At 39.4% G+C, this 17,131-nt stretch overlaps 1 protein-coding gene across 1 annotated transcript in view; it reads right to left on the reverse strand.

Moving 5' to 3' along the window:
- Window positions 1–17,131, reverse strand: part of COL28A1 (collagen type XXVIII alpha 1 chain) — a 180,349-nt gene that overhangs the window by 77,433 nt on the left and 85,785 nt on the right. The window contains exons 21-24 of the mRNA XM_061164958.1: window positions 13,513–13,581; window positions 12,830–12,898; window positions 9,033–9,101; window positions 8,743–8,811 (exon numbers count right to left, since the gene is read on the reverse strand). Of these exons, the coding sequence (XP_061020941.1) occupies window positions 8,743–8,811; window positions 9,033–9,101; window positions 12,830–12,898; window positions 13,513–13,581 (276 nt within the window). The remainder of the gene's footprint in view (window positions 1–8,742; window positions 8,812–9,032; window positions 9,102–12,829; window positions 12,899–13,512; window positions 13,582–17,131) is intronic.

Genomic DNA, 17,131 nt, shown 5'->3' on the forward strand with positions numbered 1-17,131 from the left:
ATAATGAACAGACCTGAAAGCTAATCCCGGAGTTGCCATTTGTAACTACAGCCATCAATTTCATAAATTTACAAGTCCTACCCCTCCCTTGTCATCTCCACTCCCTCAAAAAAGAATAACTATTTAGAATGTCTTCAGCTTCATCTTGGCCCACAAAAGGATTCTAGATGAGGGATACTCCTTTTAATTTAATAGAAAATTGCCAAATTTAGGACTTACTGCAGTGCTTCCAAGGGTGAACTTAGCAAATGATTTAGTAAAGGTTTCACCTAGACCATAACCTTGCAGAGTGGTTCATTTCAACCTCTTTAAAATCATGCATAATTTTATGGTGGTCCTAGTAGTCATTCATTAAACCTTTTACATTTTAAAAGGAAGAAAAAGAAGAAAGAGAAAGCAAAAGTACTATCACATGCATTTTCCCTTTGGCAAATATTTTCTTTGGTTAATATTAAAACAATTATAGTTACTTTTTAATAAAATCTATAATAATTAAAATTTATTTTTCTCGTGTGTCATGTACTTTTTATTCAATATCTTATCTGAACATCATTACTGTATTCTACACATAAGGAAACTGAGGCTAAAGAGAACATAGAATTTGCCAAAAACCATACAGCTGGAAGCAATTCCAACCCAGGTCTGACTCCAGAGTCCATCTCCTGAATGATGGTGACTAGAGCCAGAGGCCAAAGAAGGTAATGGCAACCCACTCCAATACTCTTGCCTGGAGAATCCCATGGACGGAGGAGCCTGGTGGGCTACAGTCCATGGGGTCGCTAAGAGTCAGACATGACTGAGCGACTTCACTTTCACTTTTCAGCATTGGAGAAGGAAATGGCAACCCACTCCAGTGTTCTTGCCTGGAGAATCCCAGGGACATAGGAGCCTGTTGGGTTGCCGTCTTTGGGGTCGCACAGAGTCGGACACGACTGAACGTGACTCAGCAGCAGCAGCAGAGCCAGAGGCAATGTGCTGACTTCTCCCCAGACCTGTTTCCAGCTGCTATTTAATGCAAAGACCATGGATACGTGGCTGTGAAAGTCCTTTGCCTATACTGAGTCAATCATACTCTCTCAAAAAGAAGAAAAAAATCTCGATTTTAAGATTTCCAAGAGGTCCACACAGCCCACACAAGCACCCAGCTGTCCCAGGCTTTCCTTTCCCTCACCCTCTTTTGCCATCCCTCAGTTCTGTGGTTTTCCCCAGTATTTCATTTGGTCTCTTCCCAGATCCCCTACTTAACACGAATGCTTACTCTGTTTTTCTATACTGCATACACTTCATTTGGCACAGTAATGTGCACTGGGGCTAGTACTATTTCTACTAATACTTGTGTGTTAGAATTCATAAAAACATCTTATAGACATGATTCCATCCACTTTGCAGAATAACCCTGTGAACTAGGCTTATATTCCCAAGTGACAGATGAGGAGGCTAAGTCTAAGGGAGATTAAATGACTTGCTAAGGTCACAGAGTTCATAAGTGGCAAGGATTTCATGTGGGACAGTGATAAGGAGACATCTGTTATATCTTTTATGTTCTATAGGATTTAAGTACAATATCTGAGACTTAGAGACAATCTTAGAGACAAAACAGTCCATTAGACTGTCTCCACCTTCACATATTAATAAAGCTCTAATCACCATCTCTCCCTTTGTGCCAATTTAATTTGTCACTCTTTGAGAGGCTGTGGAAGTAGGTTGCGGTTGTTTTTAAAGTGATTTCATGCTTTTCTACTTTGGGGGCAATAAAAAGAAAATTGAATTCACTGTGAAAAGAATTAGCCTCTCAAGGATTTTCCCCAAAAAATGGTCCTCTGAAGAGTCCACTAAATGAAAACAAAAGATGATTGAGTTTTAAAATAAGGTAGAAGGAATCAAAGTGATGATGAGCAGTTGCTTAATGTTTCTTTTTATCTGGCTTTTAAAGAAAATTAAGATATACCTACTGAGGCTCCAATTACCACAAACATAAGCAACACTCTGGAATGAATTATGTAATGAGTTTGTGACTCCTAAATACCTCACTTATGGTTGCCAGGATGTCAATGGAAATTTTAGAGGCGTCTTCTAAGCTTATGGACAGACAACCCAGTTATTGATAATGTGAATTAATTATTGCTGTGCCATTGTCAAACAACTCAATCACTTTCCCCTGACACCCTTTAATAATGAAAAGGGAGACAGTAACAATGACCAGCACAATTCTCAAGTGGATGGGAAAACAAGAAGGTGTTAGAAAACAAGATTCAAGTCACTATAACATTTCCTGTAGTATATTTTCCCAGCTTTAAATGTCAAAGCATTTAAAATAATTTCAGTTCTCTCAAATCAGTTTCTCTCCTAGAACTTTCTTTTATTACAGTATAATTGGTTTACAATGTTGTGTTAGCTTCTGCTGTGAAACAAAAGTGAATCACCTACATGTATACATATACCCTCCGTCTTCAGCCTTCCTCCCACTCCCCCACCCCTAGAATTTCAGTATTCGCTGCAAAGCAGCAGCATTTTAAAGTCCGTCATAACTTAAAATTTGCTGTAGGATCTAGCGGGGATTTGTTGTTGATGGTTTCTTCATTTTCTCAAAATCAACTCATCAAAGATGAGCAAATTATTTCCCTGTGCCAAGAATTTCATTGGAGAGGGAGAGCCTTCTTATTTAGTTAAGTTAGAAACCTTGAAAATAGAAATGTTGACAGTGCCTTTAATGTCAGAGAGAAGGCTCTCTTGTGTTGATATTCAATATAATTTTCCACTGGGGGAAAAATCCCTGCATGATTAAAAATAAAAAATGTGTTGATGGTGACATGGGTGTTGAATGTTAAGAGGATAAAAGGCGCGTCCTTCAGGCTGAAGGGAAAGTATGTATGCACTCCTGGGAAGAGAAATGCAGAGCTAGGAAAAGAGTGAGGAAAAACGAAAGTCATAACTGAAAATGGTAAGGTAAACGTGATTATGGCTCTGTTTGCAGAGATCATGCATAGAACTGAATTGAGGAGTAACCTTGAAAAGTCACCTAGTCAAGTGATCTTTTCTGGCATCTAGAGGTCAAACTGCCTGGTGTTTAAACCTGATATGGCTCTGGCTTTAATTAGTCCCGTTTTTGAGCTGATTGCCCTGCCTGTAGCAATTTTGCAGTCATATTATAAACGGTGGGTTTCTTCGACTCCAATCTGGAATCACGGACCCTTTGTATCACTGTCATTATGTCTGTATCCCAGGTCAGCCCTCCTTGCCAGACAAGGTTCAAAATGGAGCTCCTTGTCCAGTCCACGTCCGCTGATGGAATCCACAAATCCCTAGTGCATCTCTGCGTGAATCGCTTCTCTGTTCCACCTCTGCCTGTCGGTGGTATGCACATACGGGAGCCATTGCAGAGAACAGAGAGGCGATTCAGACGCTGGGAACATTTTCAGAATAATGATACTCAGTGGAATTTCACATAGACTTGCATTTTAATTTATGAGTATGGCTCACTTTTGTCAAATAAAGCATGTGTTTACAATACTCAAACATTTAAAGCTCTGGAAAACGTTGAACTCTTTGGGGTTTGGGTTTATGCCTCTGCTGAATGTTTACATGATTTAAGTTTTGACAACGGAAAAGCTAGAATGGAAAGAGAGACCACCTAACTGTACCCTAAACAGTGCCGAGGTAGTCGGAAAATGGACAGTATTGAAGATTGAGCATCTGTAGATCAGGACAAGTCATTCCACCTGCTCTGACTTATTAATTCACCTAGTTTTCCATTCATTCATCCATATTTGTAGTCTCTCTCTGACACTCAAAATAGGATCAACACTGTTCAGATTGTAAAGGGGCAAGTCGTTCAGCCTCTTTGGCTCTTGATTTCCTTATCTATAAAATAAGAGAGTTCTTAAAAATTCCATGATAGTCCGGAAATATTTAGGTCACACATAATATTTAGGTAGCATACAATTATAACATATAACAACAACCACCCAACAAGTCTTTTCTGCCCAGACTTGATTCCAAACACTTGATGGTTAAAAGATCCCTTAAGAACTCCCCAAACCAGGGTAAAGGTTCTTTTTGCAAGAACTGGCCTCAGTTATACTGCCCCAAAGCTTTGGGGAAGGCCATGGCTTTCTCTGTGATGAACTGGCACAGGGATGGGGGCTGAAGGAGCTGAGAGGTGCCTGATGCGATGCCCCTGCCCTTCTGAGCCCAGGAGAGCCACTCCTCATAGTGCTCTTCCAGGAGGCCAAGAACAAACTTGCACCCTCAGAGATTGACATCTGAGGCCTCAGCCTCAGCCCTGGGTGATTCACCAGCCTACAGGGGTGAAACATGCAGAAGCAAAGAATTATCTGGGCTTCTCAAAAGATAATACAGTTTATAGACTGAGAGTCCCCAAATCACAAAGGGGCCTCTTTGTCTCCTGTGTGCATGCTTGAGGAGTGAGTGAAAAGTTGCTCAGTCATGTCTGACTCTTTGTGACCCCATGAATATATAGTTCATGGAATTCTCCAGGTCAGAATACTGGAGTGGGTAGCTGTTCCCTTCTCCAGGGGATCTTCCCAACCCAGGGATCGAACCCAGGTCTCCCGCATTGCAGGTGGATTCTTTACCAGTTGAGCCACCAGGAAAGCCCAGGAATACTGGAGTGGGTAGCCTATCCCTTCTCCAGTGGATCTTCCCAACCCAGGAATCAAACCGGGGTCTCCTGTATTGCAAGCGGATTCTTTACTAGCTGAGCTACCAGGGAAGCCCTACGTGCATGCTTAATCATGTCCAACTCTTTATGACCCCATTGACTGTAGCCCATCCATGGGATTTTCCAGGCAGGAATGCTACAGTGGGTTGCCATTCCCTTCTCCAGGGGGTCTTCCTGACCCAGAGTTCAAACCCACATCTCTTGTATTGGCAGGCAAATTCTTTACCACTGAGCCACAAGGGAAGCCTAGTCTCTTGGGGTCCAGTCAAGAAATGCAGGCAGTGTAACGCAGGATCTTTGAGCTTGCCCTCCCCATCAGTGAGCTGACAGTTTGGGTCCAGGGACCAGGGCACTGGATGAGTGCTTCCTATTGGACAAAATCCAATTGTCAGTTCCTCTTTATGGCATGTTCCAAAGTGGATTTTAAAACCATATCTACTATCTCCTTGGAAACTTGTAGTTTTTGTAAGAATTTTAGAAATCTCTCAGAAGCCCTTGTCAAAATTTGGAGTACATTCAAGGGAAGTGTACGGAGAAGTACTATAACCACTAATGTCAGATGGAATTCCTTCACTTGGAAAAAAGCCATGGAGCACCACAAGGTTGCAAGATGTCAGGGACTGCTTTTTATATGTTTTGAAACATAGACGCTTTGATTCTAATGTCTGTGTCATATGCTAAACACATGTGACCTTAACTAAATATCGCAAAGCCCACCATAAATTAATCGTCAACCTTAATGGCTTCCTCATTTCAAAACACATTTCTTTTGTAAGTTAATGCCCTAAGGCCAATATTTTAAGGTGACAACACAGAATTTAAATAAAAAACATATCCAATATATATGTCTATACAATTATACACACATGTGCGTGCATGCACACAAACCCACACATTTCCACACACAATTTCTCTGCCATTTTAAGACAAAATAGAACGAGAGGAATTTTGCAGACATTTGAGTCCTATGCTTTTTCTACCATTGGCAACCTTAGGTGTTTTGAGAGTCTCAACTCCACCTTACTAAACCAAAAGGACAAAATTAAGTGGAATTAGACTTTTCCAAAAATTTCCTTTTCTTTACCAGCTTCTGTTGGGCTGTGTGGGTAGCCAAAAGTTTTCTTCAGGAAATAAAAAAGACACATAAAGACTCTAGGGTGTCTATAAAAGAAGAGAGGTGGTTTTGGAAGTTATTAGAAGCTGCTGTTTGCTTTTGGAATGTCCTTGATTTTTAAATTAATGATCCAAGTTCTTTGATTCTAAGAAGAGCGTGCACTCCTGCTATTTCCTTCCAGGGCTAGAGGCGGGCAGGATAACACACCTCCCCAACTTCCACAAGAAGGGGAGACAGGAAGAAGGAAAATGCAGCTGGGAGGGAGGTGCGGACAGAGGCAGGTCCTAACAAACATTCCCGCCTCCCCTCAGTAGGAGTGAGCTGGAGGATACCACCTCCATTCAGCTTCATGTGTGAATTAACAGACACAATGGGGTCGCAAAGAGTCAGACACGACTGAGCTACTGAACTGAACTGAACTGAACTGACACGAGTTTTGGGCTTCCCCGTGGCTCAGCGGTAGAGCATTCACCTGCAATGTAGAAGGCGCAGGAGACCTGGGTTCAGTCCCTGAGGTGGGAAGATCCCCTGGAGAAGGAAATGGCAACCCACTCCAGTATTCTTGCCTGGAGAATCCCATGGACAGAGGAGCCTGGCGGGCTACAGTCCTTGGGGTCGCACAGAGTTGGACATGACTGAGCATGCACGCACGTAAATGAATATGAGTTTCACTTGAGACACATCTTTTGGCAACATGCAGACTATTAATAACAACCAAAAATAGGCAGGATAAACTTTTGAAAGAATGCCTTTTTTCCCCCCTTAAAATGTATATGAAAAAATACAAGGGACTTTGAAAGAGAAATGACAAATGAACCCATTTAGTTTTAGTCTATATGTTAAATAACCTGACACGGTAGAACATTCACAAGAATAAAAATTTTTAAGTGCTCACTATCTGTGCTTAAGTGTCCACCTTTATTATTACTGCTAAATGTAAAGTAGTAGTACAATAGTATAACTTAATATAATACAGTGTATATGTATACAAAATATAATAATCTACTTATGGAAATGTAAATGGTTATGTGTTTCCATTGGAATACAAACAGTCCAGTTTATTTAACACACTTTATTTCACACATACCATATTTTAAATAGGAATAAGCTCCTAGTTCCCTAACTAAAGGAATATTCAGTGTAAAAACAGAGTTTTTACCAGTGTTTCACTTAGCAGAAAATAACGAGGCTTACATATTAAAGTTCCTATATTTTTAAATCTTAACAGGCACTTTGCCTTAAAGAAAAAGAATATTTCAATGCCCCAATTCAAATAAGGATAAGATCCAATGCTGAGTCAGATGCCAGAACCTTGGCAAAAGCACCTAGAGTGTCTCTTCCCTGCAGTCTACTCAGCGCCTTCAGACACATCTCCCCTGACTTTCCTGATTACCCTGAGAGACAGACAGGCAGGACTCAAGACCTCCTTGAGGGATGAATTGAATGCCTTGGGTCTCCAGTCTTTCATTCTACCAGGGAGAGGATGAAAGGGTACTCGCCCCGCAGTACAGAAGCAGCATCACGGTGGCAGCACTCACAAGTGCCACAGCAGAGACCAACAATTCAAGACGAAAAGTGGACATTAGGCACTTATAACCTCTTTCTTTAAAAGGCAGCATCTTAACAACTAAATGTGTAGATCTATTTCTAAGGAGAATTTCTCTCTGTGGGAAAATATTGATCATTCACTCATTATTCATTCATTCAACACGTTAAAGAGTTCCTTTTGGGTGGCAAGCCTAGTTCTGGAATCAAGAATTTAGTACAACAAAGAGCCGGCCTTCAGGAAAATTGATACCCTTGTGAAATATGCAGACCAGGAAATAAGGAAGTTGATTTCAGAAATTATGCATGTCATGGAGGAAATACACCAGGGGATATGATATTGTTGGGGGAGGGAGGGAGGGAGAGGAGAGAATTGCCTTTTGTATAGGTGGAGAAGGAGGTCAGACTTGAGACCTTGAGAATGAGCCAGCCTGATAAAGTCAAGGTCTGGAAGCAGGAGGGAGCTGAAGGAGGCCAGGTCAGTGAGGCGGGAGGCAGGCAGCAAGGGAGCAAAGGACAGGAGCTGCGGCCAGGTTACAAAGGGCCCTAGAGAACATGGAAAGTGGGTGCAGCTTGCTCTCTGTACAAAGAGAAGCCACTGGAGAGTTTTCTTCAGAAGGAAAGGGGTGTGATCTGATTTTTGGCTTCAAAAGATCAACTTGCCTGCAAGGTGATAGAAGGGCAGAGGTGGAGGAGGGAAGACCAATGGAGAAGTTGTTTTAACAGCCCAGGTGAGAGATAGTGGTGATCTCCTTGGGAGATGCTGCAAGAGATAAGTAGCCAGAGGCAAGATATAATTTTGCAGGTAGAACTGACAGATTTGCCATAGGACTAGATGTGGAGGGAAGAGAGGGGAAGGAGGACCAAAAATGATTTAGGTGTTGTGGCATTAGCAAGGAGCATGGGTAGCACCACTTCCAGGCCGATGGAGTGAAAATCAAAGGCTTTATTCGGGATATTAGGTTAGAGATGTCTGTGAGAGATCTAAGAGGAGACGTCTGGTAAGAAACTAGGTGTGTGAGACCAGGGCTTAGAGGAGGGAAGATAGACATTTGGAGGCCATCAGTGCGTGCACAGTGGTTAATGCCATGGGATGGTATGAGGGCACCTAGGCAGGAGCGTGACCAGAGAGGGCAGGGGCCTGAACCAAAGTCTGTCCTTGTGACTGGAAGACAAAGCGGCAAACAAATGCAAGCGTTGCTAGCAAGGAAACAGAAGGGAAAAACAGAAGGTTAATCTGCATGTTCAAGTGAGTGCAAGGCTCTGGAGAGTCCATAGATGAGGATAAATAACTTGATCAGTTCTTTAGACGCTTCTCCTCTTCTCTCAGGTCTGGTAAAGATGTTGACTTTTACCAAACCTCTTAACTACCAGTACATTTTTAAAAGCTACTGTTGCCTACCTTTGCTCCAGTGTCTCCAACTCCAGGTAATCCCCTTGATCCAGGAGGTCCTGGGATTCCTCGAGGGCCCTGACATGACATAATAAGGGGGAGAGGGAGCAACCTTGCTGTGTGCAGGGTTGAGGAAGGGAAGGGGAGGAGGGAGGGAGGGAGGAGAAAAGAGAAAGGAAAAGAAGGGAAGGGAGGGAGGGGAAAAGAAGAAGAGGAGGGAGGGGCGAGAGGAAGGAAAGGAAAGAGACAGGAGGAAGGGAGGGAGGGAAGGAGGAGACAGCAGCAGCGTCCACACTTACAGGCACACCAGGGTAGCCGTCACCTTTGAGTCCTGGAGCGCCCACTGGTCCCTGAGGCCCTTGGGCGCCCTGGGTGAATTCCAACACAGGAGATATCATGAGCCTAAACCATGAAACAGCTGGCAAAACTTAAGCTCATTACCCACTCAGCACACCAAAGGCGGATTTGATAAGGGCAGAGGAATGGTCTGAGAATTTTTGGAAGGAAATATGGCAACTTCTTATCTCCTTGTAAGTCTTTCCCATTTCTGTTATGGGAAGCAAATGATGAGTGGAACGAGTGTAAGGAATATATATGAACCACCACAAAGTCCTCCATAGGAAACACTTCATGGGGGTTAGAAAAGAGCTAGTTGCTGCTATTTTAATTTTAAAAATTACAAAATTTTAGTGCATCATAAAATAAGGGGAAGTATAAAATGAGAAAATTTAGTAAGCACTATGTGAGAAGAATAGAGAAGAATATGAACAAAATTTTAAGTATAAAGTAAGATAGTGTGTGTTACCTATTATTATGTTACATCTATTATCCTCCTCAGTGAGGCCCAAATTAAGTGAGGAATAAAAGCTCAAATAAAAATTAAAAACAGATTAATATTTTAAAAACACTTTATAGAAGAATAGGACACAGAGTTGGCGGTTCATATCCTGAGACCTATGAAAAAGTGATAGATATTGCTTTATCGTGATGACCTTGGGCACCAGAAACTTAGCAGCAATACTGGCCTCTTATATAGAGGATAAGGAAGGAGGATTATATTGCCCTTCGAACAGGAGTTCTCTGTACCAGTGGAACTCAGAGAAATTTCTGGCCAGAATAAAATGGAGAGAAAGAAAAATGAAGAAGACTCTTACCAAAGAAGATTTATTCATCGTAAGCCTATTGTACTTATATTTAAAACATTTCTTTACATACCACATCCCATTCTGTTGCTGTGATAACTCTTACAGTGGCCTTTGTCAATACACATCAATTATTTTGATAAAGAGCTAGTCATGATTTAAAATATTTATGTTTTGTATATTATCATATGTGAAATAGATCGCCAGTCCAGGTTAGATGCATGAGACAGGGTGCTCAGGGCTGGTGCACTGGGATGATCCTGAGGGATGGGATGGGGAGGGAGGTGGGAGGGAGTTTCAGGATAGGGGACACATGTACACCCATGGCTGATTCATGTCAATGTATGGCAAAAACCATTACAGTATTGTAATTAGCCTCCAATTAAAATAAATAAATTTTTTAAAAGGAACTTTAAAAAATAAAAATAAAATATTTATGTTTTCCACATCAGGAGGAAACTCTAATAATAGACCTGTATTTTCCAAGATTGGAAAAAGTAGCCAGATTCTTAATATTTGTCTTATATGTAAGCAAATGCTGAAATCAAGCTGTGTTATTCCAAGCCAAAGTGTTGCCCCAAATCTAATTCTCAAAAACAGTTTCTGATTTTATGCCTATAAATAAATAACTGGGGGAAAATTTTTTATGCCATAAGAAAGTTAAATTGATTTTGAAAATCATGAATACAACAGCTGTCATTTCCTATTAAGAGAAAGAGACTGGCCTTTTATAGGTTAACCATCTTAAGAATGGTCTTCAGAAAACATGTGGCCACTTATAAAAATGCACTATTAATGCACTATTTAGAATGCACTATGGACTTAATGCACATCAACAGAAATCCAAGATGATCTCTTAAAGATATATGACAAAGCAAAAAACAAACTATTCTGGAGCACTGAATTCTGGTGGATCCCCCACTAAGGAACTAGTCATGTCTGAGAAGCAGTTTATTATACTACCAATTATGTGCAAGGTTGAAGTGCTAAGCATTTCCTATGGGACAGGTCCCCAAATAAGATGCCCATTTCTCTGCATGCTTACACGAGGAGCAGACCAGCCACAAAACAACCCCCTGGTTAAGTCGAAATTTAAAAAGAAATTGGAATCAAAATTCACTTTCCGTTTTCATTCCTAAATTCCAAGCCTGTAACAAATTATCAGCAGCTGTTATTGTTTATCCTCTGGCCCCCACACTGCAGGGAAAGCCATTGAAACATCCATGGTTTAGAAACATTTTTTTCCTAGAGATCTGTGTCCTCTCTCCTGCAGAAATTTCAGTTAACATGTTACTTCTGATGCTATCAGGGGGTAGGGAAAGGGCAGTGTTCTTGCTCAGATTTTTATTTTGGACGCCTCCTGATAGTTTCAGGGATGGAATTTTGCCACTTGGCTTTTCTGCACTGGATTCAAGAAAATGTTTTGCAGAGTGATTCTCTTTGAAGAGTCTCTCTCATTCAACAGAAATTAGGGTAGCAATCTTAATCAGGTGTTTCAAAATGAGCTTTTTCCAAACCAAAAAAAAAAAAAAAAAATCTTGGAGGTCCCTGAAGAAACACATAAAACTGAAATGGTGTGCCAAAATTTTTATCAGCTAACCCTCCATGAACTTAAAAACAAACCATTAGGGAAGAATGGTAGAACAAAGTAAAAATGACTGGAGTGAAAAGGCAAATAACTCCTAATACCATCACCAATAATGATCAGTAGAAAATAGTCAGAGCTTATAAACATCAACTATACATTTAGATGTTGCTTCTCTTGTAAAGAACAGTGTAAGTAGAGAGAAATAACCTTGCATTATGGACCTAGGGATGCACAGATTCAGGAAGCTATCAAATAATACGAAAATTGTCACTCAAATGTTCTTGACTGAGGCCATGCCTGTAGTTTTAGCATTCGGAAATTTGGAATTTTCTCCTTAAGTCATACATAACTTGGGTTTCTGTAGAGTCTTTTACATAGCTTTGGTTCCTATGTGCCTCAGAATCTGGGCAGTAGGGTTATCATCTTGTTATGATTTTCCCAGGACATTCTCTGTTTTAGCTTGAAAATATCCCAGAAATGTCTTCTGTCCCCTTATTGCCAGAAGATCAGCACTCTAGCAAGGACAACTCTCAAAGTGATTAAGAATAGTGGAGGTCAGGATCCTACCTCTTGCTTTAAGAAGGATCACTACAACTTATGTTAGTATATAATAGGCTTTGAATTATATGCAAAGATGGTTCTAAGTTTTCTTTTTTGAAGTTTGAAAATCACTAGTGTCAGTACTTGAACCCTTTCATTGAGAACAGACAATTTGATAAACTAAAGCCAGCTTCAAAGCTACACAACAACATGCTACTAATTTAATGAGTGATGGTTATGGAGCCCCAAAGCCTGTTCTCATAAACAGGGATGTGCTTGTTGACATTTGGAAAGTAGAATTTCTCTGTAAGGCTAGATTTTATGTGAGGAGGGAAATCGTACTTTGTTGCCATGGAAAAAATAGTGATGATTACTTAAAACTGTCTTCTCCTGTCATTATTTGCATTTTCATTTATAATAACTCTGAAAGATGGACAACAAGCAGGGAAATCTAATTCAATAAAGTTTCTAAACATGAACTCTTTGGACAGTGTTTTGCAGAAGAGATGCATTGGCCATTAATATGTAAATGAAGGAGGCCAGAGGCCATATAATATCATATTATAGACATTACAGAAAGAAAAAGAGCATTTTCAATCAGCTGTTTAGTCAGCAAACATTTTACCAGAGGAGCTATCATCCTCCACATTTATGAAAAATAAATGATCTGCTGACTTGATTTTTTAAAAGGGGAATAGTATATTCTTATATCTCAGTTCATCAGTGTAGAGACTCTAAGTAAAGCAATCTCAGTCATAACTTATGATGCATTAAATCTACTTTCATTTTTTATTTCAATAAATAAAAGAACATGAACAAAGGATACCTTTGGTCCTCGAATAGCAATTCCAGGTTCTCCTTTAAATCCAGGCATCCCAGGTCCACCTCGGTCTCCCTGCACATGTCAAACAATTTTCAGTTTCAGGCTTTAGATTTTATGAGAAACCATCATGGCTCAGAGCATAAAAAGCCATTGGCCAATTATGAAGAGCTTAATCTCTTAGAATCAGAACCCAAGAGAGTGCATCCTTCTAATATATTTGAGAAGAGTTTCAAATCTTAAGCAAATAAAAACTGTCAGTAAAGACTACTAAGCTTTTCGGAGAATAGCTGAAATAATAGGTGGCTCTCTAGACACAAATATTTAGACTGTGAAAATGTCTGGGAATGCTCTTACATCTGAGTGGATTTCTTTTCTGCCAGACTTTCTGATTAGCAGATTATTCGAACAAATGCAATAAATTCTTACATGCATTAAGGCTAGCATGTAAGGGAGGTAGTTCAAAGTAGAGTGATAAGGTCAAGACCAGGAGCAGAAAACCTAGTTTCTAACCTTAAATTTGCTGCTGGCCCTCCATCTGCTTAATCATGAAATGTCAGGGTTGAGCTATATAATATCTTTGGGTTTTTCCGAAGCTAAAATTCTTTCACTGGTTTTATGAATCTTTTCCCCACTCCAACTTCCAAAAAATCCAAGTAAAAGAAAAAAATATTCCCAAGAATGCATACTTTTGGTCCAGGTGGTCCAGGAATTGATATTCCAGGCATCCCAACAGGGCCCATAATTCCTGGATCACCCTAAAAACAGAGGAAAATACTCATTACATTTCAAACAAGGAAATGATATACAGGAATTCTGTTAAGAAAAATATAGAAATATATTTCCAGCATTTTAAAGTATTGTGACCTTTTTACAAACCATGTGAAAATATTTGAGCATCTTTGTTAAACCACTACTAAAGTTACTGATAATTAAGATTTCACTCCCTATAATAAATAAATTCAATTAATTCCTTAGTAATAGGAAATTTCTCTCTTGTACATCATTTTATTAGGTAACAAAAATCATGCAATGTGTGGTGATTCATTTTTGTGTTTGTATGCCAGGAAGCTCAGAGGGAAATATTTGTTCAGTTATAGCAAATACCTTTAGTATAAGTTTTAAGGTACATCTGATAGATAAATAATGTTCTTTCTAGTTTACAACTTTTTCCTTTGTTATTTTATGCTCCATAGTATATCATTCTTCCATTGTATGGTATCTCATGTCCCTTTTTAGAAGTAGTTTGTGGTAAAAAAAAAATGTAATATGAATTTTTATAAGGCACCTCTGGTAGTTCTGATATAGGTACTACTACTGTACTTTGAAACACTGTGCAAAGCAATTGTCTTTATCTTTTTAACTTATTTTATTGAGGTATGTTTTAATGTTGTGTTAATTTTTACTACAGTAAAGTGATTCATGTATAGCTGAACCATGTATAACATGTATATATGATTCATATATACAATATATAAATGTTCGCATTCTTTTCCATTATGGTTTATCACAGGATATTGAATATAGTTCCAGGTCCATCTTCACAGCTGAGGCCTCCTGCTTTTTTTTTTTTTTTTTTTTTTTGAGGCTAATTACTTTATAATATTGTATTGGTTTTGTCATACATTGACATGAATCCACCACAGATGTACATGTGTTCCCCATCCTGAATCCCCCTCCCACACCCCTCCCCACCCCATCCCTCTGGGTCATCCCAGTGCACCAGCCCTGAGCACCCTGTCTCATGCATCAAACCTGGACTGGCCATCCATTTCACGTATGATAATATACATGTTTCAATGCCATTCTCCCAAACCATCCCACACTTGCCCTCTCCCACAGAGTCCAAAAGACTGTTCTATACATCTGTGTCTCTTTTGCTGTCTCACATACAGGGTTATTGTTGCCATCTTTCTAAATTCCATATGTATGTGTTAGTATACTGTATTGGTGTTTTTCTTTCTGGCTTACTTCACTGTATAATAGGCTCCAGTTTCATCCACCTCATTAGAACTGATTCAAATGCATTCTTTTAAATGACTGAGTAATATTCCATTGTGTATATGTACCACAGCTTTCTTATTCATTCGATTGCTGATGGACATCTAGGTTGCTTCCATGTCCTGGCTATTATAAACAGTGCTGCAATGAACATTGGGGTACATGTGTCTCTTTCAGATCTGGTTTCCTCGGTGTGTATGCCCAGGAGTGGGATTGCTGGGTCATATGGCAGTTCTATTTCCAGTTTTGTAAGGAATCTCCACACTGTTCTCCATAGTGGCTGTACTAGTTTACATTCCCACCAACAGTGTAAGAGGGTTCCCGTTTCTCCACACCCTCTCCAGCATTTATTCCTTGTAGACTTTTGGATAGTAGCCATTCTGACTGGCATGAAATGGTACCTCATTGTGGTTTTGATTTGCATTTCTCTAATAATGAGTGATGTTGAGCATCTTTTCATGTGTTTGTTAGCCATCTGTATGTCTTTGTGGAGAAATGTCTGTTTAGTTCTTTGGCCCATTTTTTCGTTGGGTCACTTATTTTTCTGGAATTGAGCTACAGGAGTTGCTTGTATATTTTTGAGATTAATTCTTTGTCAGTTGCTTCATTTGCTATTATTTTCTCCTATTCTGAAGGCTGTCTTTTCATCTTGCTTATAGTTTCCTTTGTTGTGCAAAAGCTTTTACTTTTAATTAGGTCCCATTTGTTTATTTTTGCTTTTATTTCCAATATTCTGGGAGGTGGGTCATAGAGGATCCTGCTGTGATTTATGTTGGAGAGTGTTTTACCTATGTTTTCCTCTAGGAGTTTTATAGTTTCTGGCCTTATGCTTAGATCTTTAATCCACTTCAAGTTTATTTTTGTGTATGGTGTTAGAAAGTGTTCTAGTTTCATTTTTTTACAAGTCGTTGACCAGTTTTCCCAGCACCACTTGTTAAAAAGATTGTCTTTTCTCCATTGTATATTCTTGCCTCCTTTGTCGAAGATAAGGTGTCCATAGGTGCGTGGCTTTCTATTTTGTTCCATTGATCTATATTTCTGTCTTTGTGCCAGTACCATACTGTCTTGATGACTGTGGCTTTGTAGGAGAGCCTGAAGTCAGTCAGGTTGATTCCTCCATTTCCATTCTTCTTTTTCAAGATTGCTTTGGCTATTTGAGGTTTTTTGTATTTCCATACAAATTGTGAAATTATTTGTTCTAGTTCTGTGAAAAATACCATTGGTAGCTTGATAGGGAGTGCATTGAATCTATAGATTGCTTTGCGTAGTATACTCATTTTCACTATATTGAATCTTCCGATCCATGAACATAATATATTTCTCCATCTATTTGTGTCCTTTTTTATTTCTTTCATCAGTGTTTTATAGTTTTCTATGTATAGGTCTTTTGTTTCTTTAGGTAGATATATTCCTAAGTATTTTATTCTTTTTGTTGCAATGGTGAATGGAATTGTTTCCTTAATTTCTCTTTGTTTTCTCATTGTTAGTGTATAAGAATGCAGGGGATTTCTGTGTGTTGATTTCATATCCTGCAACTTTACTGTATTCATTAATTAGCTCTAGTAATTTTCTGGTGGAGTCTTTAGGGTTTTCTATGTAGAGGATCATGTCATCTGCAAACATTGAGAGTTTCACTTCTTTTCCTATCTGGATTCCTTTTATTTCTTTTTCTGCTCTGATTGCTGTGGCCAACACTTCCAAAACTATGTTGAATAGTAGTGGTGAGAGTGGGTACCTTTGTCTTGTTCCTGACTTTAAGGGAAATGCTTTCAATTTTTCACCATTGAGGATAACGTTTGCTGTGGGTTTGTCATATATGGCTTGTATGTTGAGGTATGTTCCTTCTATTCCTGCTTTCTGGAGGGTTTTTATCATAAATGGGTGTTGAATTTTGTCACAGGCTTTCTCTGCATCTATTGAGATAATCATATGGTTTTTATCTTTCAATTTGTTAATGTGGTGTATTACATTGATTGATTTGCAGATATTGAAGAATCCTTGCATCCCTGGGATAAAGGCCACTTGGTCATGATGAATGATCTTTTTAATATGTTGTTGGATTCTGTTTGCTAGAATTTTGTTAAGGATTTTTGCATCTATGTTCATCAGTGATATTGGCCTGTAGTTTTCTTTTTTTGTGGCATCTTTTTCAGGTTTTAGTGTTAGGGTGATGGCGGCCTCATAGAATGAGTTTGGAAGTTTACCTTCCTCTGCAATTTTCTGGAAGAGTTTGAGAGGATAGGTGTTAGCTCTTCTCTAATTTTTTGGTAGAATTCAGCTGTGAAGCTGTCTGGTCCTGGGCTTTTG

Source organism: Dama dama, chromosome 18 (assembly GCF_033118175.1).
Source record: "Dama dama isolate Ldn47 chromosome 18, ASM3311817v1, whole genome shotgun sequence".
Lineage (NCBI taxonomy): Eukaryota > Metazoa > Chordata > Mammalia > Artiodactyla > Cervidae > Dama > Dama dama.